The sequence below is a fragment of the Mesocricetus auratus genome, unplaced genomic scaffold (assembly GCF_017639785.1).
Source record: "Mesocricetus auratus isolate SY011 unplaced genomic scaffold, BCM_Maur_2.0 Super-Scaffold_6730, whole genome shotgun sequence".
Classification (NCBI taxonomy): domain Eukaryota; kingdom Metazoa; phylum Chordata; class Mammalia; order Rodentia; family Cricetidae; genus Mesocricetus; species Mesocricetus auratus.
The window spans coordinates 107,942,700-107,968,498 of record NW_024429184.1 but is presented as its reverse complement, the minus strand read 5'-3'; the positions used below and the strand labels follow the sequence as shown (position 1 = coordinate 107,968,498).

At 43.3% G+C, this 25,799-nt stretch overlaps 1 protein-coding gene across 3 annotated transcripts in view; it reads right to left on the bottom strand.

Annotated features, from left to right (window-relative positions):
• The window catches only part of Sema6a (semaphorin 6A), a 121,341-nt gene that overhangs the window by 35,923 nt on the left and 59,619 nt on the right, over positions 1 to 25,799 (bottom strand). For all 3 annotated transcript variants that reach the window (XM_005069131.4, XM_005069132.4, XM_013112737.3), the window contains exons 2-11: positions 23,608 to 23,744; positions 21,398 to 21,515; positions 16,718 to 16,778; positions 15,723 to 15,785; positions 14,906 to 15,007; positions 9,827 to 9,917; positions 6,481 to 6,600; positions 5,717 to 5,805; positions 4,662 to 4,879; positions 2,223 to 2,354 (exon numbers count right to left, since the gene is read on the bottom strand). In XM_005069131.4, coding sequence (XP_005069188.1) covers positions 2,223 to 2,354; positions 4,662 to 4,879; positions 5,717 to 5,805; positions 6,481 to 6,600; positions 9,827 to 9,917; positions 14,906 to 15,007; positions 15,723 to 15,785; positions 16,718 to 16,778; positions 21,398 to 21,515; positions 23,608 to 23,707 — 1,094 coding nt within the window. In that variant the 5' untranslated portion in view covers positions 23,708 to 23,744. The remainder of the gene's footprint in view (positions 1 to 2,222; positions 2,355 to 4,661; positions 4,880 to 5,716; positions 5,806 to 6,480; positions 6,601 to 9,826; positions 9,918 to 14,905; positions 15,008 to 15,722; positions 15,786 to 16,717; positions 16,779 to 21,397; positions 21,516 to 23,607; positions 23,745 to 25,799) is intronic.

The following is a 25,799-nucleotide window of genomic DNA, read 5'->3' as shown; positions in this document are numbered from 1 at the left end:
GCTGGAGCTGAGTGAGTGGTGAGGGTGTGGGGTCATACATGCTGGGGGGGGGGGTCCTTCACACTGTGAGTCAACTCCACACAAACCTAGACCTATCTGGGAAGAAAGAACCTCAGCTGACATGTCTCTGTCACACTGGTCTGTGTGCTTGTTTGTGAGGCATTTTCTTAGTTGGCTATTGATGTAGGAGGGTCCTGCCCACTGTGGATGGTGTTACCTCCAGGTAAGTGAGCCCCAACTATGTAAGAAAGGTGACTGAGCAAACTAGGAGGCAAGCCTGTAAGCAGTGTGTCTTGTGGTGTCTGTGTCAACTTCCTGCCTTGGCTTCCCTTGTTGACAGACTATAGTAAACTCTCCCTGAGTTGCTTTCCGTCATGGTGTTTATCACAGCAACAGAAAGCAAACTAGGACACCCTACTGGAGGTTCTAGACACTGCTGTGACCCTTTAATGCAGTTCTTCGTGTTGTGGTAACTCCCAACCATAAGATCATTTCATTGCTACTGCATAACTGTTATTTTGCTACCGTTATGAATCATAATGTATATATCTGATATGCGACCCCCAAAGGGGTCACAGCCCACAGGTTGAGAACCACTGTCCTCAAAGGAAGGGATTAGGCTAACATTGTCACAAACATGGAAAACAGAGATTCTTAGTTGCCAGGGCACACAGCAGCAAGACTTAATGTCACAACCTCTCAGAGTATATTAGTTCACTTTTCATTTTTGTTTGTTATGAGATTTGGGCAGGTCTGGAAAGCCAGCCACACTGAAGAGCCTTTCGTGAAAGACCAGTTCCTTGCAACTCAACGGAGATCATGAAAGTGAACTTTGCAAGAAATTCTGTGGTTTGGGTGTTACAGGGAAATCTCAGCAAAGTCAGATCAGAGAATACTAAAGTCTGCGGTCTAGACACCCAGCTGCCTGCTTGTGCAGAAGAGGAAACTGTGGCCTGCTAGACAACCTTTTCCCATGCCATGTAGCTACAACCAGCCAGCCCTCCACAATCAGCCTACTTTTGGCAAAACGGATGAAAGAAGCATATAGAAGCATGTGGGTAATCACATGGACTTGGGAGAAAAATCTCTCAACACATGTCCTTGTAATGCCTATGTGACATCATATTCGCCCACCAAGAAATATGTATATGTTCTCCCTAGAAACCAGTTACTCCTCTCCAACTCCCTGACTTCCTTCAGAAGGCGAGGAACAGTCCCAGGGGCTGAGTTAGGCAGTCTGTCTGGTCCCCAGTCTGTACTTTCACATTGAGACTGCCTCAAACAGAGAAGGAACATGCCAGGCAACTCAGCCGACAGAAAGGGATGGCCACTTGGGCTTCTTTGGTTCCTAGAATCTAAATTGCTTCAATTAAATGCACGTGCAGGTATTTTTGGTAGAAGTAGGATAGGAAGACAAGGGAGAGCACTAGAAAACAAAAAGCTAGGAAGACGCTGGGCTTGATTCCAGCACCACATAAACACTGCGGAGAGATTCCTCTGTAACTCAGATCACAAAGGTGAGGAGGGTGGGGAGCATGTGCCGAGTAGAGTTGGAAAACATGGGGTCAGGATGTGAAGTATGTTCTTCCAGAGTTAACTATTTAATGGGAGCATATGAAGAAATTGAACTGAGCAGTGTCTCTGAGTCGTGGGCTTCTGTGTGAGAAGGTCTAGGACACAGCTTGGAAAGGGCTAGCACTCTATAGTAGAAAGCAACCCACTGTACGGACTAAACACTTTTACCCTTGACCTGGCGCCCTGGACTCAACTCTGATCCCACTTGTTGCCCAAAATCAAGGAATTCTATTGGGATTAAAGAGTTGGCATAAAATCAGAGAGAGGCACAGCAGAGGTACCTTCTAATCATATGAACTTGCACAATACAGTTTACTGTCTGGTCCTTAAATTTCCTACCTATAGGCCAACAGGACTAGCTCTAGCAGATGGCTCCTATCACCTGGTATACGGGGCAGGCCACATTTACAGAGGTTGAGCAGAAGATTAAAGTCCTGATTTGTAGGTACTAAAGATTACTTTGGGTTTTGGTAAAGAGGATGAATGCAAATGGTCATGAGGGTCTTTCTGTCGTTCTTGGCTCTCTAATCTGCCTGGCTTGTGATGAAAGGTACCAGTATGTGGTCTACAGGATGTTCACTGTCAGAGAAGTCAGTTTCACCATTTCAGAGTTGGAAACAGCTGAATAAATAAATATTTGTACGTACCTCGGTTTAGGGACGCGCTCATCTGGAACTGGAGTCCAGGTAGAATCTGGAGATTTCTGTTCCTTGAATCTCCCAGTAAAAACATTGGCAATGTCAAGCATGTCATAGGCACAGACTGCAGACCCGGGGATGCTACAAATGATGTTTCACACAAGGTGTTACTCGCATTACTGCTATACACTCCTATAGAAAACATACTCTGAAGAAACTCTTATCACAGGCAGTAGAATTTAAAGTCCATACCCTGAGCACTACAAAGAACGGTATAATAACTATAAAGAGAATGTGTCTGCCAATCAAATTGTATCAACAATCTTAAAGAATAGGTTAGTTAGTACAGGAAACTTGGGGGGACGAGCCCATCATTTCTTCATTGCCTCTTGAGCCCCCTTTATGGGGAAGAATTATGAACTGGTTAAAGAAGTTTTATGAACCCCACAGAAAACAGGGTACTACTGCCTTTAGGAGCTAGATCACAGTTTAGGATGGGGACAAATATAATAAACTCTGAGCAAGCCAGTGAGAACTGTACATGAATTAGCACAAGGTTTCATGACATGAGACCCCGCCACAGGACTTGGATGGGTGGACACTGGTCAGGCTAGAAGACCTTAAGAGGAAGAAAGGTACATTCCAGAACCAGACATTAGGTCTGGTAAGCCTGTGGTGTAGTGTTCGACAAAAAAAGGAGGAAACAGGCTGAGGAGGGAAGAGAGTCAAACCACCCTGGGGCTGGTGTGCTGGACCAAGGCTTGCTTGCTATTTTTCCCAGGGTAGAAGACGGACCCCTTACAGATTGCCAGCAATCTGGCACAACCAAGTCTGCCTGTGTGGAGAGGGATGAAATGAGAGAAAGACCACATATGACTTAGGATGAAAATGGTAAACACATTTGCAGATTGGCAAATTAGGTTGTCTGATCTTATTGAACAAATAATATTTCTGAGGCCACACAATCATAAGAAGATAATTTTAGGGACACTTAGGAAAGCAAATGGATTATCTATAACACACAACAACACACTGTATTATAATCACAAAGTAACCCACACTTTTAATAAAACTAAACTCCCCAAACTAGAAATGTATTCTTAAATTACTAGCCCCCACATTCCTGTGTACCAAGACAATATGTTTACCAAACACCCTAGACAGGACCTTAAAAGTGAATATTCAAGCCCTGAAATATTTTATATCTTTCCTATCCTTAAGTCTAAAAACCCTTGTGGATGATTAAAGCTTTTCTAAATCTAATCAAATACTTCTGGCTGCAATCTAAGCTCCCACTTTCATTTACCTTCAATGAGAAATTCCAGACACTTGCCCTCCCTGTAATTGAGGAGCATGAGTTCATCCTTCAGCTTGCTCTCTTCCGGGATCTTCCCAATACCCAGGCATGTCTTTCTAGATGCTATCTTCCAATCTTATCATTTTTCATGCCTGTCATGTAGGTACTCATGAAGTTCATGAGAGTACTTGTAAAAAGTATAATCCTGAGTCTGTTCTTAGAAGAAGATACTCCATACAGAATCGCTAAAGCCTTACACAAACAGGAGAGCACGGTGCTTGCATTTACAGCTCATAGCCAGGAGTTACCCCCAGAGTTATACTCATTTCATACAACAGTATTGGGACTTTGAAACCTTATTGGCTTCATAGAGAGCTAGATGCCAGAGAAAGATGGTAATTCTTCTATTCTGTCATTTCCATATATATTCACTGCTTTGGGGGCAATTATTAATGTGTCATTTAATTAGTTAATATTTCTGATGAACTAAACATAAACACAGAAATGAAGTGACAGACAGTATTTCTACAGATAGTGTTTGATAGCTTATAAGCCCTCACTTGGCCCTTCCAGAGGCACGTGTGCTAGGGTTGGGATCTGGGCCATGACCCGGAAGTCTGAGGCCACTGGAGGTTTACATCCTCAGTGGGATGATAACTAGGGTCTTGGGTGGGATCCTTGGCAGGTTCACCTTGCCCCTAAATTTCTCACTACAGCATTTTAATAAATGTCCAATATTTTAACACACACAAAACCCAGTTCAGTCAAGGAAATACTATAAGTTAAACAGGAATTGCCAGGTGACCTATAAGAGATCAGAGGAAAACACTGAATTCCAAACCTGTCCCTTCTGTCACTGACTTTGAGATCCAAACAATGGAATGTTTTATACTATTTCTTCATGTGTAAAAAGAGTATTTATATGTCAGTCATATAAATAGAAGATATTGCCATTACTTATCCTCCCTAAAAATCTTAATTTAATAATACTCGTAAATTCTAATTAGCTCATTGATGAAAACTCAGAACAAAGTGCCCTTTATCTACAAATAGTGATGACTACTTTTCCATGACTTGCATATCTTTCTTTCCCCCATGGAGAAGGGAGCTGGGAAGAATATATTAGGTCAATACAGCCAGGGCATGGTTACCTGTTATAAGGTGTGGAAAAGGTTGCCAAGACAACATCACGGCCATTAATGCGAATCACATCTGTAACTGCCTGGAGTATATTGAAATAAAAATGAGAGTCTCCAGGCACTGAGCAGTTCAGGCGAGCCTTCAGGAAAGATGTCCACTGCTTCTCCAGGACTCTCTGAGACCCTCCCATGTCATTCTTACAAACCTGAGCCACCCTGGGAAAAACAACCTGCAGAGAAAAGCACATAGGGAAATGAAATGCAGTTCTTTCCTTCCGAGATGCAGAAGATCTTGAAATCTGCCTTTGCCTAACAACAGAAACAGAACAACAAGGTGCTTAATTTAATACTGTATTTCTAAAATCAGTAACAAAAAAAAGAAGAAAAAAGGAAAAGAAACTCTGCATAGAAACAGAATGTTTTAAAAGATAAGGCTATGGCATTTAATACGGAGTCATCAATCCTTCGGGGGATCAGCTCCCAGCCACATAAACTCATTTCCATACAGACTGCTTAGCTTTTATTTCCTCACACAAAAGCACACTTTGTATGCACCACCTCTGCCATCCCCACTGGCTGCCTCTGGGGCCTGAAATCCCATACTTGGAGTGTGAGTCCCTCTAACCATGCAAGCCACCCTGGCATTTTATTTGTGCCCTCTAACTTAGTGACCTTGATCTGCTGTCTGGTAAAGATAACCGAAACAAACATCCTCTAACTGTTCTCTCCTCTCTACAATAAAACCAAGACTCAGTTTGCCTAAAGACACTGAGTATGTAGTCTCTCTGTGGAGTAACTCAATTAAAAGGGAAAATTGTACCTGGAAGCTACATCTCAAAACACTTAGAATTCGGTATGAAAGCAACCAAACATCTGTTGGTTGGATCTTCGGTAGAAACATTCAAGAGATTCCCTTTAATTTGTTACTGTTCTGAAAAAGTGGATCAGGCCTCCAGACAGCTTAATCTGCCACTTCCAACCATCCTTGGTTGTGTTGTTACTGGGTTCACAGTTTGCATTTCAAGGTCATTTACAACACTGGCTCAAAAATGGGTTTCCCCTCTTACCTTCCCCATGGTGTTGTATTCTACTGCAATTTCTCTGAAGAAGAAGTAGATATATTCTCCATAATCCACTGCTTGGACAAAGTATGGTTCTGCAGACAAACAGGCACTTTAATTGGAGATATGTCACATAGTGTTAAGAGAATTTTAATCAAGTGTAGCCAAAGACGTGTTATTAATTGGAAGTGTAGGGCTATTAGACATGTGGTTAACACTAACCATTTCTAATGACTTCACAAGTGCCAGCGCTAGTGATTTCAGAAGGCACTTGAGTCTACAAATTACATCTTTCGCAAGCTTTGCGACCGTGAGTGAAGCCTAAGTGCGTTTTGCAAATCTCTGTAGTTTTATTTTCCACGCTGGAATGTCCCTATTGCCTAAAGTGGTTTGTGCACATTGCTCATCACCCTGACTCACACGGGGCTGTGAAGAGCTTCTTTCCTGTTCCCGCCCATTTGCCCTCTGTTCCCTCTCATGAATGGTCTTGTTCAGCTCTTTTCATGTGGGACTCTGAAATGAGAGTTCGAGGCAGGGAAAGACGAATGTAATGTATCCTATTGTCATGGCACTGGTAGTTTTGCTAATACTCCAGAAGCTCATGGGAAGAGGGAAAGGGAGGTTAAATAAATCAGTGGAAGCAAAAGATGCAATTTGCATGGTTTTATCTGTCAGAAACCATTACTAAAATGAATCTACAGTCTGGTCCATCCAGACTCCAAATCTCTCATGAGATACCACCTCCTCCCTCACTTCGTTTAATTGCTCACCTTTCAGCCACTTTGAATCATGTTTGACTGTCCTGAGGGTAGGGCTGTCTCCAAGGCTCCTGTAAATGACTGCATCAATGGCCAGGAAGTCAGTTACTGTTGCAGAGTAGAGTTTTCCATCTTAGGAGAAAAAGGAAAGAGTTGAACAGGGTGCTGAGCAAGGCAGGGATGGATGACAATAAAGATGTCCCCCAGACTGCTTTCCTACATCAGGCAAATGAGATAGGACGACTCGGGATAATCCACGAGTCTCGAGGAAAACGCTTGACCCACATTCCTCAACATTTTAAATCGGGATCATGAAAAAGTTAACATTCTTCATTTTAAAATTGCATGGCAATTTTCCTAAGCAACAGTGGCAGTGGCCGCAGCTCGGGAATGGAATAAAGAAAATATGTTATTTGCTTCACTTGATTAGATAGACATTGACTGAGGACCCTTGGATGCTGCTACTGCCACCAATTCATGGTCAACTGGGTTAGGAGGGGCCCTGAGAAATGAGAAGGCGATTTTTATTAAAACAGGTTTTAAATCCATTCGGAAGTATGAATGGCCTGAGCCTTAGCTGAGCCTGGTTGGGTAGAGCGAAGGGAAAAGGGAGGGTTCACGGGTTCCAGTGGTTGGACAGATGACTACCTCTATCCTGAGTGTCACAGTTCCTCTTTCCTTCAGTCCTGAGGTTCACTGAGCCCTGCCAATCTAATAGCCTTTGCTTCTGGGTTTCCAAGAAAGCGAAATGGAAGCATCGTGGTAGAGAAGTGGCCAAAGGAAAGACTCAAGGGTGGGGAGAGCTGGGTTCATATTGGCCCTTCCTTAGGGGCTCCCTGTTTCGGGAGATACGTTTGAAGGTGTGTCCAAAGGAAAGAGAATAGAGAACACTGAAGGTGTGGTTCTGAACTTCTGGTACCTTTCTGGACTAGCAAATACTCTACAACCAAAAACACCAAATAGGATAGCCAAGAACAGAAAGACCTATGTCAATGAAATGGAAACCAAGTACATTCAAACTTTGGACAACTTATTGAGGAGGTGGTGGGATGGTTCAGCAGTTCAAAACCTAAGTTTGATTCCCAGCACCCACATGATAGCTCATAATAGCTGTAACACCAGTCCCAAGGGATCTGAATCCCTTTTCAGGCCTCCAGGGGTACCAGGCATGCATGTGGTATATGAATAAACATGTGCACACAATTCTTGCACACACAAAATAAACAAATAAAAATTTAAGGTCTTTAGTAATTCTTAAAATCTCTCTATGCATTTATGTGCATTGTGATATGTATATGTATGTGTGTATATTTGCATATGTGTGAATGTGGGTGTGCCTATTCCACAGCACACACGTAGAGGTCAGAGGACACCCTTATGTGCCCGGTCCTCACATTCCACCTTGTTTAAGACAAGGTATTTTTCTTTCGAGCTGCTGTGTAAGCTGGGCTAACTGACCGTTGAACTCCTGAAGAGTCTCCTATGTCTGCCTCCCATCGTACTGCAGGAACACAGAGAGGACAAGCTTACACTGTTAGGCCTACCTTTTATGTGGGTCCTGGGGATTCAAACTCAGGTCTTCATGTTGGTATGGCAAGTGCTTTACCTCAGCCATCGCCTTAACCCTCTTTGATCCATTTTTAATGAATCTCATGGTCCCACTAATTAGACCCCAAAGAGACTTACTATAACATAGTGCTCTTTCTGTTTTCCATATGTAGATTCTGAGGCTGAGGGTTTTGGTTTTTTAAACTTGAATAAACATCCTTAAAACTTTTTTTTTTTAGATTCAAGTGTTATTTTGTGTCTAAGTATTTTGCTAGCATGTAGGTATGTGCACGGTGTGTGCATCCGGTGACCAGGGATGTCAAATGAAAGAATGCACAGGACCCCCTGGAACTAGAGTTGTAGATGCTTATAGATGCCCCAGGGGTGCTGGGAAGACAACCCTGGTCCTCCGAAAAAGCAGCTCCTAACCTCTGAGGTAGATCCTGCTTGCACCATGTTCTGCTTCTGTTGGTAAAAATGCCTTTTAGCTCTAACTGGGCTCACCATTAACAAGCACTTAGTTTTTATAAGATTTCAAACATTCCAATGAAAAATGATCCAATATCCCTCCTGCTTGGGTAAGGAAACACGCCATTTTCCTTGTAGCTGTTGGGAGCTGGGCAGCCTTAATAAACTCAATAAACTCCCCGCTTTCTAGCTCAGGCTGCCTGAAGTTCTCTTTTTAGATTCCCTTTAACATTGGGTCTTCCCCTGGCCTTGTTCCTGACCGTGTGCTGCTGACAGCGCAGGGCTGCTTCGGATAAAACTGCGCTGTCCTGGAGGGAGAACCTCGCTTTTTCTGTGCCCTGTCCCTCTGGACCAACCCACAATGGGAGCCACTGAGAAGTAGCTAGAAACGAACTCTGCTTCATAATCAAGGTCTAAAAGTTCCCTCCCCACTTAGGCTATGCCAGGTGTTTGCTGTCCCAATGTGAAGTCGTGAAGGACAGCTGAGAAGGACTGCATCCGAGAACAGTCCATCCCTCTTACACCAATTTTTCTCTCTGTCCACTTCCACATACACAGCTGGCAATGGATTCCTAAACAAACTTCCCAATTAAGATATACTCATATACAGAAATCCCACTAAACTGGAAAACGATGGCCTAGCAGCTACTCCTGTACATTCTGTTCAGCAGGAACACGGGCGCCCGTAGGCAAACTGAGTCTTGGTTTTATTGTAGAGAGGAGAGAACAGTTAGAGGATGTTTGTTTCGGTTATCTTTACCAGACAGCAGATCAAGGTCACTAAGTTAGAGGGCACAAATAAAATGCCCGTAGGTCATTTGGTCAGAGGTATGCGTGTAGCCAAGTCAGATCAACGACGTTTGAGAAGTCAGCTGCTCTATTGGTATGAATAAGTTTCTGGAGGCTTCGTTTTACTTCTCTTCCTTTTTTTTCCATATGTAGACAAGAAGACCTGAAGTCTTTGAGGCTGAGGGAACAGTTGTCTCAGGAAGAAGGAAATGGCCAGGAGAGACAGGCTGTAAAACCCTGTCAACCTGGCCTCTAGCATTGGGGCCACACTGACGGTCCCCTATCAGTGTCTGAGCCCAAACCCAGTTTCGCCCATGCACTGCCGCACCGTCACCCTTTCCAGAAGGCACAAAAGCCTGTGCGAGTGGGGCACAGACCTCTTTTGAGGAGCAAAGCTACAGTCTAATTTCAAATGGCAGAGGCATTCTTAATTACAGTATATTCACCAGAGAATTGGTACAACTGCAACTCCACAAATCCTTCCAAGTAGAGCCTCAGTCACAGGCTGGAAAATGCAAAAGCAAACTTAATGAGAAGAAACTGGGCCACTTACCTGCAAACAGAGCAATGTTGGCATGCTTGGCATCATAAGGGCATCTGGCCATTCCGCTAAATTCATCCCCAAAAGTTTCCAAAGTATCGATCTAAATAAAATAACAGGGTTGAATTATCACCAGACACCAACAACAGGAGCAGAAACTGATATTGAAAAAGTGATTAACATGCAAAGTAATTCATAGGCACCTTGCAAATGCATCCCTGTAAATGACCACTGAAGTAAATCTATTAGTTTCAGATAAGGAAATGGAGGCTTTGAGAGACAATTTACTTGATCAAGACTCTGTAATTAGGGTAGTGTGAAATTCCAGTGTGTCTGATTGGCTCTTAACCCATTACAACAGGCAGATTTCCATATCCTAGTGGAATGGTCAATAAATAAACATCTTACACTAAGGCATTTCTAAGGTAGTTACCAGGAAAACCTACCTGCCCCAATTATCTCCTGAGTCGTGAACTCTATAGAGAATGAGTTGCACTTCTGGATTTGTTTTGCCTGATGAGTCTTCCTTTGTGGATTAAATCCCAGTAGGAGACACTGGAATTTTTCCTCCAGTTGGTTGGCAGAGCAGTGTGGCATCAGCCAAGGTGAAAAACATGCTTGCTAGCAAAACTCAGATGGCCTCTGCACCTACGTCAGCCCAGCTTCAGAATGAACTGCAGAGAAGCTGAGGCCCCAAAGGTAAAGGGGCCTACGTAGGTCACATACAGAGGGAGGAGGGGCTCCTACCTGCTGAGCCCACAGCCCAACCTGGGTCCTTACACTAAAGAACAGAAGGCTATACATGAGGTGCTTGGGAGTTCTATTTGACTCTATTGGTATGGAGAGATAAAGGAAGCATGGAGGACACCTGTCACATGAATCGGAATTGTTGCTCTGGTGCCTGCCGTCTGCTCCCTCATTGCTTAGGATCTTACCAGGAGGAAGGAGCTCAACACCAAGTTCAAAACTGATCTCATTAACATCACTGTTGTCACACCCGCCCATCTCCAGACTCCTCTCAACTTAAGCGTAGTTTGACCCCCGATCTGAGGATGAGGGGAAGATAAACCTCAAACAGAAAAGCGACCTGCAGTGCATCACGCTGCCCAAATCAAGACACTTAAAGTCACTGCTTGAATAGAGGCTGAGGATGTGGCAGGCATTGTGACATCCAGTCAGCTGTACCTTCTGACCTGATGTCCCCATTGCACGGATGTGACAGGCCTTTCCTCTTGGTGAACACTTTGAGGTGGCCCCTGTTTAAAGTTATCATGTGTTTGCAATGTGCATTTGTAAGTCACATAAAAGAGCAGTGTTTAAAATGTAACTGTTTTGGAGGGACAGAGGTCAAGTGAGAGATACCCTTTAAAGCGATATACTCTCCATCATCAGAGCATTCCTCACAAGGCTCTTTTCTGGACGCCTTATCCTAACAAGAGCTTTCTGTTGAACTGCACAGACGGTGTGGTCTGCAGACCTGGCAGGCACTCAGCAATGGACACCTGAACACACCACACTATTGAAATGACCTATTCCAAGTGGAGCCTGCTCTAGTCCTAACACCGAGAAGGAATACAGGGGCTACAGCTACAGCTTACAGCTACAGCTGCAGGAGTCAAAGGAGGAAGCAATAAAGAATGGTGTACCGATTTGTGTGTTTGGGAAAGCCTAGAGACTAAACAAATAAATACATACCATGGTGAAAAACCTTTTTCCATGAAGTAAGACCTAATCCTTGCAGTCACAAGACCTCTGAATAAAACCCCAGTTCATGGGAAATTAAATCCCCATAAGAGGACAAATAGTTATAGAAAGAACTTGCCTGACTTTTGGAGAAGGTTCAGGAGGTCTATAGCCCCAAAAGAGAAAAGGGGTAGAGCTTTAGAAATAGTGAGAAGCCCTCAAAATTTTCCCCAGATAATTTTATTGGGGTCTAATACCTTTCTAACACATCCAACTTTATTTAAATATGTATATAAATTAGGTCTAGGTGAGGAGGCAGAGACCGACCACCTGCCGAGTTACTCTAATTACATTGCCACTTGCTTCTCTGCTAGGAAGAGACTAGAGCCCCGTGGTGGAAGGCCAGTCATTGATTTTGCTTTGAGTCCTTAGTCCTGACTTGTTGATAAAAAGCATGGAAGAGAGTAGCTCTTGTTTGCCTGTAACACAGTGGTTTTCAACCTCCCTAATGCTGTGACCCTTTAATACAGGCAGTTCCTTGTGCGGTAGTGACTCCAACCATAAAATTATTTGTGTTGCTACTTCATAACTGTAATCTTTCTATTGTTATGAATCAAAATGTAAATATCTGTGTTTCTGACGGTCTTAGGTCACCCCTGCGAAAGGGTCATTGGCCCCAGAGGGGTCGTGACCTACAGGCTGAGAACCTCTGCTGTGGCACTTCGTGTCAAACCATCACCTGTGTGGGGTGCCCCAAGTCTAACAGAACATTCACAACGCTGGGCATTGAGGCAGGACAAGAAGTGAACACCATCCTGTGTGTGGCTTCTGAGAGCACCAGGCTGCTAGACATGTCACCATGGAAGTGACTGCAAGTGAGAGGGGACAGCACTGCTACAGCTGAGGAACTGGAATACGCACAGGTGGAATGATCTAGAACACTCATGGCATGAGTATCACGGTGCCAGGAAAATGTGTAACTTCTCACGTGAGATAGCTTCCCAGCTGGGGAATTCCTTGGAGTGTGTTGGAAGCGTTAATCTTAATGAGTCCTAAGCAATGGCAAACAGGGATGGGATATCAAGTGGTAGAATTTAAGTTGAAATAGTAGCACAATGTTCCAACTGACAAGAGTGAACACTGGAACAGACGGGTTGTAGTCATTCAAAATGGATAGGCTGTGTCTATTCTGAACCTGGTTCCTTCCTCTCAGATAGACTTTGCTGCACTATTTTTCATTTTAGTTTATCTATATTTGGGGCATTGTCTCATATTTTGTGACAAGATAAGATGGTACCTCTCTTGTTTCACCCTAATTTTTTTCACTCTTCTGAGTTTCTAAGGTGGAGATGAAACATACCTTCTTTTCAACATTTTCTGCCAAAAGAGAAAGGCCTGAGTTGGGAGATCTTTTTTGGATGAGCCTGATGGATGCTGCCAGCCCACCACTGCTTTTCTCCACGCCATTAAGGTGTTGCTTTATAAGGACCAAACCCAATGTATTTCTCCCCACATAGCACCTAAAAGAAAGCTTCTGTCCATTATCTTGCTGGACATGTCTACTCAAGCTATATGGGTGCTACCTGCCATCCTCATTGTGTTTTCTGTCAACTTGACATAAGCTAGAGTCATCTCAGAAGATGAAACACTCCCATCGGATTAACCTGTCGGAACAGTCCATGGAGGAATTTTCTTGATCAATGATTAATGTGGGATTGGGAGGGAGCTCACTGTGGGTGGTGCCAGTCCTGGGCAGGTGGTCCTGGATTGAAAATGAAATCAGGTTGAGCAAACCATGGGGAGCAAGCCAATAAGCAGCATTCCTCCATGGCCTTTGCTTCAGATCCCACCACCAGATTCTGGCATTAACTTCTCTCGTTGATGTACTTCTTCCCCAGGTTGCTCTTGGTCATGGTGTTTTGTTGCACAACAGAAGCACTAAAACACCTGCACTGTACCGTCCATAAATGACATTGTAGAACTCCCATCTTGAGTGTTCTGTGAATCCTCTATTGCATCTAGGCCGGAGGCAGCCGGGTCACCTACTCTTTAGGAGACAGTCTAGGAGGCCATATTGACACCTCTCTCTCCATTCTTGTCTGTGCATCTCAACAACCCTGAGTTGTTTCATTTTTCCTGAATCTATTCACTTTCCTTCATTCCTAGGGCAACCTACCTTTTCAATTTCTTGTCATTGTCCCTTGTCACTTCAGAGTCCAACATTTCAGTTAGATGAAGCTTCCCAAGCTCAGTAGGTTGTTTCTTGTCCAATGTCTTTGCTTGTGAAGCTCTCCCTACCCAGAATGCCTCAGCCTTCATTTAGTTGACTTCCTACTACCCATCAAGTCAAAGGGTAAAGACTGCCTGGTTCACCATTTATCTGACCAGGCGCTGGCTTAGAAGACACTATTTCAGGTTCTGAGCAACCACAAATGTGTTTCATGCCCTTCGCCAAGTCTCTGTGTGATGTTAACACTCCAGCTATGAGACTAGCCAGTGGGAACGTTTTAGAAGGGTCTCATCTGCCTCCTTCCTACAGCTTCCACCCCTTTTACCTCAGGTAAGGGTAATGGCATTTGTGTTGTACTTCTGTAACTCCTCACATCATTTGACCACAGCAGCAACTCCGTGGACACGTAGCAACTTCCTGAAGCTTGGCCTCCCTAGTGGTCAACACTTCTCTGCCTTTATAGGCTCAGTGCCTGGCCACTATAGAAAATCAACATACATTTCCTGAGAAGAAACATGTTGCACAAAGAAAAGCTAACAGAGGTGGAGCCACGATGTTAGTGCTCTGGCACCTCCGCTCCTAGGTTCCTCAACCGTAAACTACCTCCCCTGCCCCCACTTGATTTCCTGAGTCTTTGAGGCCAGTTCTTTTTTCCTTTTCCTCTCTTGTATACAGGCCAAAGCAAGTAAGGCCATGGCCAAGTGAGCTGGTACAAAATGGAATTAAATCCCGCTCTTGAAAATCTTGCAATGCGAGAGTCTATGGTTTCAAGCAGCATGCTTTGGTAATATCTTTTACAATAGGAATTCCTCACTGATTAAGTGAGCTTTTGTCCTCACAGAGGTAATATGTGAGTGGGAGGAACAAAGAGCAGGAGAGAGGAAATCTACATGCCATTATACATGGTAAGAATGCAGTCTTCGGAACAATAAAGAATGGCGATTTGTAGAAATAACCTTCAGGAGAAAGGCTCTTTAAAGCTATCAATCAATTCTGACCAAACAGGAAGCTTGGGACCCTGATCAGGATCACTCTCTCGGGACAATACACCAAGCTGGGCAAGTGAAGGGAACCTGTACGGTGTTCAGTTACCCCTCTTCAGCGGCTGCAGGTACAGTGACAGTAAATTACGAAATACCTCCTGGCAGTGTGCTTACAGACAGACAAGTGACATTTACCTTGTAGTTTCTGCAGGAAGGGTTGAAGGCATTGGTTCCACAGACAAACAGGGTATCATCATTCTTCTTGAGAAGAACTTTAATGAAATTGTGACACTCATCCTGAAACAAAATTCAAACTGGCTTAACAGAACGCACTCAGCACAAAAGCCCATTCATCACCCTGGACCATGATCCGACAACAGAAGGATCCCAGTGAGGAGAGTACAGTGTGCAAGGTTACAGAGCCAAGATCCCCAGCTACATGGTCAAGTAGTTGCCGTTAAACAAGAAAGGACATCCATGATTACTGCAGCAGTAAATACAATCACGGCAGGGACTGATAACCTATGTTTCTTTTATGTCACAGAAGAAAGGAGACCTTGATACAGCAACCTCCCACCGTATTAATTGTAATGCCAGATGTTCCAGGGTGCCTTGAAGACACTCGGTGTTGTTATTTGACCAAAGGCACAAGAGCCTGTGAGTCTGCCATGATTTTTCCTGCGTGCTCCCACAGTCTGGAGGTATCCCCTGGCCTGCGAGGTGGGTTCCTGGGACAGGCCACTTGGAAGACTCAGGAGGCCAGCTCTGAGTCGCTGATCCCTACTGCGCTCGGGGAGCGGTTCTAAATGCAGTCCTGCCAGCTGGCGTAAGGTTTCATCACATTAAGTGCAAACTATTTTTGCAAATTAAAGCTTTCAATAAGTTGATGGAAAAAGCAATTACTGGGGAAAAGGGACGAGCAAGATGCATTCAAATCATAGTCTACGGCTGGAGATAACCGTCAAAAATGGAACCCGAAGTGGCAGGCGCAGGAGAAATGAAAATTGCCTACCTTATGTTTCCCCTTCATCCTGCACGTGTCTACATCAGCCTGTCTAGATTTCCATGTCAGTTTCTGCAGGGATCAAGAAAGAAATCAATTAGGGCCCAGAGGTTGCTGCATTTGATTTTAGAAGTAAAAGTTCCCTTGGGGCGACTAGAGGCTGAACACATATTTACTGAACGCTTTCTACACACTTTTCCCCATGATTAATTCACCACGACAACAAAATATTAGGAGGGAACTTTATGCTAACTTCTGAATCCTTATCTGTTCATTAAACTACCCGATGTCTCCTTTTTGAGATGGAGGTAGAGGAGAAGGCCGGGAATTTCACGTGAAAATAGTCAAAGCCACTTGCAAGTTGTGCTCATTTGGGTAAAACGTGTGTCACCAACATTTCTGTGCAGTTCATCAATCAGTCTTTGTAAAAATGACCTTTCCCCTAAAATATGGAAATCATTTTCTTAAACATAAAGTGGACATTTGCTCCAGGCAGACAGCGATTTAATTCAGATGGCGCTACTTCGTGTAAATTCATGGGCTAAGTCTCCTAATTGTACCGCACAGCTTTATTAACTAAAATATCTCCATGTGGAGTCATGCGAAAAGCTTACATGAGGCTTTATATATGTGTGGATGGTGATTAAATTCCAGAACCTCACCAGTCAAGTAACTTACATGTTTCGTGACGTAGAAGCATTGACATTGACATACGTTTTAATATGTTTTGGGGACAGAATTTTATTTATGAAAATTGTTGTTTTCTTGGATAAACATGGCCATATTTAAATTAAAGGATTTTACAAATTACACAAATCCCCAACATGTATATGCACACAGGGATGAAATATGTGTTTTGGAATGTGTAATAAACCCTTACTAACCCTAAAGCAGACTTTATAAAAGGTGTTGCTGGCATTAGCCACAGCATCCCAATCACTGCATTTAAGCTACATGTTTCCTAATGACCTCATTTTAGAATGATGATTTTAAAAAGAACTTACTTTGCTACAATAAATTTCTTCTGTGTGGGATGTGTCTATATCAACAGTATAAATATGGTCCCTATAAAAGAAAAAAAATAATACAAAGTGAAACACGACAGTTAGAACAGTTCATTATCTACAGAATAAGTTTATTATGTTTGGAGCAGATAAGCCTGTGATCATACTTGTTGAAAGAAAGAAAGAAAGAAAGAAAGAAAGAAAGAAAGAAAGAAAGAAAGAAAGAAAGAAAGAAAGAAGAAAGAAGGAAAGAAAGAAAGAAATCAGCTGAGCAGTGGTGGTACATGCCTCTAATCCCAGCACTCTGGAGACAGAGGGATTTAGACATCTTGAGTTCAAGGCCAGTCTGGTCTACAGAGCAAGCTCCAGGACATACAGAGATACACAAAGAAACCATGTCTGGGAAAAAAAAAACCAACAGAAAACAAAAACAATAATCTATGGGGCCTTGAGTAGTATTTATCCCTGGCACTTTGAGTGCCCATGCCACAATATGGGAGGCTGTTTCAGCCGGGACTCTTGAGGGAGGGCCTAGGCCCTGCCCTGGATGAAATGACAGTCACTAGAGATCCACCATGGAGGGCCTCACCCTCCCTGGGGATTGGAGTGGAGATTAGGTTGGGGCCTGGGGGATCTGGTGGGGGGGGGGAGCTGGGATTGACATGTGAAACAAGATTGTTTCTAACCTAAATAAAGAAAACAAAAACAAGATACTCACATGCTAGAAAAAGGAAAGAATTTAGTGTAAGAGATTATCTTGAACCATATTTAGTACTTATGGTTTATGGTGGAATTGGGTTGATATACAAAAGCTCTTAGTAACTGTTCTCCTAATCTCAGAACTATAGAACCATGTGAACGGAGCTCAGCTGGGAGGATCTGCAGATTTATGTGATCCAGAGGTGGAGCAGAGATGGGTTCACATTGGCTGTCAGTATCTTCAAACCCATGCACAAGTTGCTTGGTATTCAACATGGTACATTTGATAATTTGATAGACAAGATAGAAGAAAGGTAAAATTATTTCCAGAAGCTACCCTTCCCTCCGCAAGATCACATTAATTAAAGTATAAATGTACTTGAGCTACGGTTGAAACCTTGTGCCTCTTCAAACCCTCTGGTTTTGCTCTGTGTTTGGTTTTCTCTACAGTTTTTGCTACCAACCTCCCCTTGAAAGGGGAGACTCAGAATCAGCAGCTCAGGTGTGGGGCTGTATTTAAACCTCCCTTCTGTGTGAGGGGAGTACAAGGGCCTTTTTGTCTGGAATTCCCAAGAAAGAGAAGAAAAGAAACGCACTCAATGGAGGAGGTGGGGGGCTGGTGGGGGCAAATCCAAACAGCTCATTTTCCCTTGAAATAACATTGACTTTTTCTAAAATGCAGGAAGTCCTGGGGCTGGAAAATTATCCACAGCTTTAAAGCAGGACCTCAGGGCTCCTGTGCAGGCTTTCAAACTGCCTCATTAGTTAGAAAGAAACAGGGGCTGGGGAGAGGAAAAGAAGCAATTATTTGTAAGATTCATATATGATATTTGTGTGTACATGTATATATTCAAATATGCACATATACATATGTATTCCATTTTTGAGACGTCTGCTTACTTTGTTTTTGGAGAAAACACAGCAGAAAAATCAAAAACGGTTTCTCACATAGAGTAAAGGAGAACGCAGGGGGGTTGGCTTACAGATTCCAAGGCCTGCTTCTGAACCGTGTGCACACTTGTGTGTGTGCGTGTGAACATTTGGCAGAAAAGACGCATGTTTGTGTCAGAGTAGGGAAGTGGGTAGCAAGGCGTCTGCTTTACCAACCGCTGGACTGGGAAGCTTCTCCCAGTTTTAGTAGGGTGCCAACATCCCTCTGCCCTTTAATTTCGAGGCCGTTTATTGCATTCGTTTATTACTTGCTTGACTTTATGATGGCGCTGTGGTCAGGCACATTATTAGCCTGGAAATGCCTGTGACATTGGCATTGGGTTTGAGATGACTAGAAGAAACCTTTCCTTGCCCCTTTTCCCTTCAAAACTTAAGTAGAAGCTGAATATATGAATTGTAAATTAACCACTGATTAATATGCATTGGCAGCTCCTCAGAAAGCTCTCAGATTGCCCCCTTTTGGCATGGTCTGTTTATGTTAATTAGCAGTTTAGAGATTAAAAAGAAAGAAGAATTTACAAAGTGGATAATAATAAGAATTGGAAGGCGTCCTTGTCACCAAGCCCCATCAGTCCCCAGGGTTCTGGATGGGATTTGGCTTTCGATCGCTGACACCAATTGTCTGGGAGAACTGGGAAACCTTTTAAAAACAATTCCATGAGTGAAATCTCCTCTGGACAGAGGCAATCTTTTTCAGTATCTCAAAGATCACATGGACCCAGTGGATAAATTGGGGCTTTATGGTCAACTATAATCCAGGGTAAAGGATCATTTCTAGCTGCCCAAGTGCATCCTGGGACTCATATGATGCTCTTGTATCTGAATGTAGGGACTAGAATTCAAACTGACTTAATCCTAGGACTTCCTTTTCCCCAGTCCATTGAATACCACTGAGTTGTGTGGCCATGGCTTGAGTCTCAGAGAAGGACTGAACTTGAAATCGTGTTAACGTGCTAACCCAGGAGCCTGGATGCCTCGGGATAGTGTTGGGGATGTGAAATTAAAAAGAGAGGCCCTAAATACAGCAGGCACAAAACTCCTTTTGGGATTTTTCAGAGTGTATATAGAAGGGAAGTTCCTGGGTATGCGGTAAATGCAACATGTCAATGTTAAGATGCTGCAGACCCTTGACCTTCAATTAACGGTAAGTCTGTTCCATTGCTTTGGAAGGGAACACTCTTTTTTTTTTTCCTATTTCCCCTTTTTCCTTTCCTTGAGGAAGAGAGTTCAGATGGAACTGTCTTGAATTTAATGAGCTGGAATAAGGAATGCTTCTTAGGCTCTACAACACCTGGCTTCTAATGTCCCTGCTGGCCTGGGTCTGTAGCCCATACCTATGCTCCATCACTGGCTACAAGGGCTGTCTGTTACAACCATTTTTGTTCCCAGTGACTCGATCGTGACGAGAACAATTTACAGGAGATACCCAAGTCAACCTATTTTTCTCAGGTTCGATGTTTAACCGTTTGTTCTGACCAGCCTTTTTTTGCGCTGTGACATAAGTATAATCTCACTTTACTACCAAAGAAGGAGCTGCCACGCTTCCTAAGAGGTGGGCACTGAGCCCTTACTGGAATGTTCTGGAATGAATACCCACAAAGGCTGTTCTCAGTCAATAGCCATTGGAAAGTTATTAACTCAGGATGAAGAGTTTCACTTCACAGTGGGCAGCCCAGGACAGGGCATGACTGGCTATGTGACTGGCCATCAGAGCACTGCCATCCTAGTTCAAGGACTGCAGCTTTCACCGGGACCACTAATTTCCCATCTCTGTCCCCTGGGACCCTTCTGCAGGAAGTGGGGAGGGCTGCTGGCCTTTCTCATGAGGTTGTTTCCGGGACCCAGCAAACCAAAAGTTATGAAGTTACGACTACATCATTTACTTGTATGGACATGCCAACAGGAGCAGCATTTGTGAAGGCTTTTATTGTTGTTGTTGTTGTGTAAGTGTCCAGTGTTGCTTCTTGTGACCAAATGTGTGCTGGGCTTGGGGCATTTTCATCACACTCATGACTTTTCACTGTATATTACAGAGATTGTCACCCACAGCTAAACTGTCAAGGAGTCTGGTACCTGTTGTTACTTTAGCTGCTCTGGTCCTGGGCTCACAGACATGTACAAACATTGTCTGTCTTCTTCCCATCATGAAATAACTCATCTCTTTAGAGTCAGGTAAGTCCCCAGAGGAACACCTCAGGATGGTACACCCCTCCCCCATGAGTTACATACCCCAAACCTGGTTGGAACTGTGGGAAATAGGTTGACTTGGGCATCTCCTATGAATTGTTCTCATCACAGTTCCACACCTTGTTGGAATCACCATGGACATCCTAAAGACACTTGCCTAACCTCTCCCCTGGAAGAGGGCACATAAAACCAGAGGAGGCTGTGGAACAGCTGAAACATGGGCAGGGTAACAACAAAAGCCCAGATCCACGTGGCCCTTGTCCAAACGGCATTCTTATAATTCCACTCTGCCTTAGGATATAAGTATGTCCAGATGTCATATCCCAAGGGATGAGTAGAGCTTATTCTATTATTACTGTTAAATACAACATACTTATGAAACATACACAGTGTTGTATTTTCCTGGTCATCACTACCGCTCTATCAAAATAATAACAAATATTCACTACAAAAATATAGATAGGCCTAATAGACGCACACTGTATAATACATGTTAGTACATCCAAGTTCGTTAAACAACTTCCAAGTGACAGGGTTCTCTACTATGTACTAGGATAAATATTTGCATATATGTTCAAGAGACACAGTGGATTATTTGAGTTTTAAACTCCAAAATATGCAACTATTCCTCCAAAAACCCACATAAGGTTAAACAGACATAGAAAATCCCAAAAAGGTTAAACAGAGAAAATCTTGAAAGAATGATTGCTTGACAAATCCAATTTAGCTTTTAGTTTAAATAGTACAGTTAGGAACCTCGAGTCCTTGGAAAGAGACACTGCTGGTGAGTGGGGACTGGAATCTTCAGGTCCTCTGAAGATGTGAGTGAGGAAGGTCTCTTACCGAGCAGCAACGTAGAGAGTTCTGTTCATGACCATGATCATCTGGATGTCCAGTCTGTGCCTCTGTGTGGTGTTCCGTCCTGGCTTGTGGCCCACAAACACCGGATACTGTTTTGTATCTGTGAAAAGAGGAGATGTGGTAAGAGAGGGAAATGTAGATCAAGCCAAGAATCAACGGGGTAGTGTGAGGAGGGGGTGGGCCACGGAACAAAACCATGTTTAATTCAGACCATGCCATCATTTCCCATCTCTGGCAAAGCTGTTGTTTCTGGGAACTACGTGAAAGTGCCCCTTCAGGATGATCGAGTTACACTCCAATTCCAAATGATAATAAACCTGGTCATAACATTCCTAAGTGTCACCATTTCTGAGGGTTAAACTTGCTGGTCAACCCTTTGCATGGAGGTGGTGCTCTTTTCTTCCCTAGATTTCTTTTCATCTTCTGTGGAGTGCTAAGCCTGAGGGGGGGCAGGCTGCCAAAGATCTTGTCTCCGGACAAAACTATTTCAAAGCTGCCTTCCCCATCAATCACCACAAAGGCAATGTGGTCTGGAGGCGAGAGCCTTCATCCAGGAGCCAGAAGAAAAATACAGTCTCCACAGGCGCCCGGGTGGAATAATCTACCATTGAGGGCAGCCCGGCTAAGTTGGTTGGCATTCTAGGAACTGTGGGAAGTGCACTCTGGAGCTAAGCAATTGGCTAATCTCACAGAAAAGTGAGCTTTGACAGGAGAGGGCCAAAGTAAGCGTAGCCAGTCGGCTGATCTGGCATAGTCCACGAGCACATTTCTTTCCTCTAGTGCTCTTTGGCTGAGTCTGTGATGTGTAATAATATCTGACCTTTAGAAATACCTGTATCTCAACATCTCTCTGTTTCTAAACCTATAGTCTCCAGAGCATTGGCAATCCTCCAAGAAGAGGAAAGAAAGATGAGTCACATTCAAAAGGCCATGTTTTCTGGTGAGTTATGGGGGTCTAACTATGAGTGGGAAACCATTCACAGATTCATGCCTGGATGACTACACTTTAACCTTGTGGCATCTGGGCTTTCTCACAGCAGTGTTACTAGAGAGCTTCCATATATTTAACTCCCAAACAAGGCTGGTGTACAATTATCTTAAGCTTTTCCTTCAATGTTTCTTTAATTTCATATACGTGGTCATCATGGGGGTTGCTATGGTAACTCCCACATCTGTTATCATGTTATTGTGTGACCGTTGATGATCGTCAACAGCATACTCAGGCTGGGGTCCCTGTTGTAGTGGGACACCAAAGATCGAAATCTTATTTTGATTGAAGATAAATGCATGGTTATTTGGTTCCCAATCCTAAGTGTGGGGAGCTTGGCTATTTCCGAAGTGATAGCATTGACCTTTGACCCTTTGTCCTTTCATTGTTATATATTCAAGTCTTGGCTCCTCATTTTTGCATATAAAATTATCTCCTTCTTCAGAAATTCCAGCTGGAAGCTGAGCACTGGTGGAGTTACTGAATATCCTTTTGGTATGTTTCACCTGTCAGTGTTTGGTTTGGGATAACTACATGGAAAATGGTACTTGGGGAAGTACCTTTGCCTTTGCTGGAATACACTGGTCTTTTGGAGGGCAGACAATAAAATAAGAAATTGGATGTGCTTTCTTAAACAGAGTAAGACTTTCCTTTGAGGGAGTCATCCAAAGTTTTAACTATGTCAGCATCTACTTCTGACAAAAGTGGACTAAATCTTCTACAAATTCAAAGCCAGTCCTTCCCTGAGACTAGCAAACTTGTAAGGCTTTTTTTTAAAGTCTTTTTTTTTCTCTTAAGTATTTCAAAACACCTGTTGTTATTTTTTATGATGTTTTATAGCATTTCAGGTTACAGATGGAAACACATAACACTCTCAGTCCTCTGGTAAATGAGGGCAGTCGTCCCCCCCCGTAGCTGGGGTGAGAGCAGGAGCAGGTCTCTGTGTGTAGGGGGAGACTCCATTGGGCGGGCAGCTGGAGAGGAATTTCAAAGACTTGGAGGTGTTGCTACAACACTTGATGAAGCTCTCAACAGTGACCCATGTGACTCCACCCATCTGGCCACATGTGAGTGACCTGCCTCTGTCGGGAGTGCACTTTGCAGCTACTGGGCCTCCTCCCTGCTTCCTTTTCACTTTTGGTTAGACTGGTGCAGGCTGGTGTCCTCAAAAGTCAGTGCCAGTGCGTGAGTGTGTGATACTTACAGTTGCCATGCGAAATACTGATTGGCTCAGAGTCTTCTGGGAAACCAGCCCCAGCGCTGTGCAGCAGTGTGAGACATAGCAGCAAGGCTTCTGGCCTCATAGTAGTTCAGCGGGGAGACGTATTTCTCTACTTCACCCTGCCAAAGAGCAAAGGAGGCTGCTTAGTTTTCGGGGTCACCCCCTTCTTTTTACATAAACCACAGAGTTTATTAAAGGGGGAAGGGAAGAAAGAGACAGAGGGGAGAGAGAGGGGGGGGTTAGAGGAAGGGATATAGAAGAGCAAGAGGAGAGGGGAGTGCAAAAATGAACCCCTTTTTTCTTTTGCAAGTCAGCTTCATTCAGCTCCAGAAAGTGCAATGGTCTTGAACATAATTCGAGACAACAGGCTTCTGTGCTCTGCCTGGCTCACAGTGAATTCACAGATTACAGCATTTTACATAAAGACAGTGCCCAGTAGCCGTTGTGCCCAACGTCACCCTGGTACCACACACTTTTTGTAAAAAGCCTTACTTCCTTTGACTCAGCCGTTACAGGCCATTGTGACTACAATCTCACGATTATGAAACTCTGGATTCCAAAATGTATGAACAATTGAAAGCATTATTTTTTCCCCTTTTCCTTTACAGAGGTCAAAAATTGCCATCTCCACGTGTGGTTTTTGTTTATTTGTTGTTTTGACCAGCCAAGAATGTCTCAGAAATGTGATGGCATTGTCAGTAGTGAAGAATGCTGATAACTGATGATAATCTAGAATTCCAACTTTAAAATATATGTTATTCTGTGATCCAAGGACAGTATAGTATACCTCTGCCTCCAGCATGCCACACATATACTCATAAAACACACAACTGACCCTATTTTCTTATTTCCTATGGAACCCCTTACTTAGTTGAGTTGAGATTTTTCAACTCTTGTCTATGTCATTTTACAGTGACCTTAGACCTAAATAAAAATTACACAATCTATTTTATTTTAATAAAATATGATCATATTATTTTCCTTCTTGCCTTTTCTCCCTCAAACCCTTCCCATGCCCCTCTTACTCTCCATCAACCTCTCTTTTCTTTGCTAGACACACATATTCATATAAACATAGAAATATAGAAATACAACCTGCTGGTCTGATTGGTGTCACTCTATATTAGGGGGCTCGTCCCTGGAGAAGACTAATTCTCACACTCTCTCTCATCAATGGCGAGTTGCCTGTAGTTCTTTGTCAGGGTGGGGGTACACAAATCTATTTTCAAAAAGAAGTACACCATTTCCAGTTCTGTCAAGAGAATCTGAACTGGCATCTTGGAAGAGCCTCGCTGGCTTTTTAAAGAGAATCATATCTCTGCACATTTGCTCTGCAATGATATTGTTCTGCTCAGCTGTCTTCTGTTCGAGCAGCTTTCATTTGTAGAAAGATTCTTCTACAGTTTAGATATAAAAGTCCCAGGGAGCTGCAGGATACAGTGAACATAGCCTCATGCTACAGTAAATACCACAACGTTCTCAGGAGTATTTCAAATAAGCGTTGATGTGTCGGGGAAATTAACGTAAAATAGGGAATCATTTCATCTTTCTAGAGTATCATTCTTTGAAGCAGCCTGCCAAAGATTATCTTTTCTGAACAAAGCTATTCTAAAGCAGCCCATCAATCATTTAAGATTTGTGTTTAGAAATGTCAAACCTAGTAACCTAAATGTCTTTGAAAATTAATTTGGCAAACAAACTGCTAACTTACATTTTGTGGAACACCACTTACTATTAGATACCTATGCCTCTTTTCTTCATGCCAAAAAAAGCATTAACAAGTCCCGGGTGCACTGTAGGTTATAATTTCACAGACACAGCTGGGTCTTAATCATTTCTTCAACTGAAAAGTGCACATTAATTAATTTGCTTTATCTCAAAAGAAATCAAAGAGGGACAGAAGTTGAGAGAAGAACCTAAACAGTTCTATATCACTATCTCTGATGTAAAGATTAAAACTGAACTTTGAATGATTACTTGTTTGAAAAAAAGCAATCCTTTACCAAGAAACATAGCATGTATTTACAGGACGGTTAACAACAGGTCTATTCATTCCCTTCTTTGCCAGTACTGCCTAATCTGGGGCGTGTGAACACAAAGAAAAGAAGCTCTGGGGTCCCCCACTTGCTTCTCAGGAGCCCTGCTCGGTATGGCATTAAGGGGGGAGCAATCGG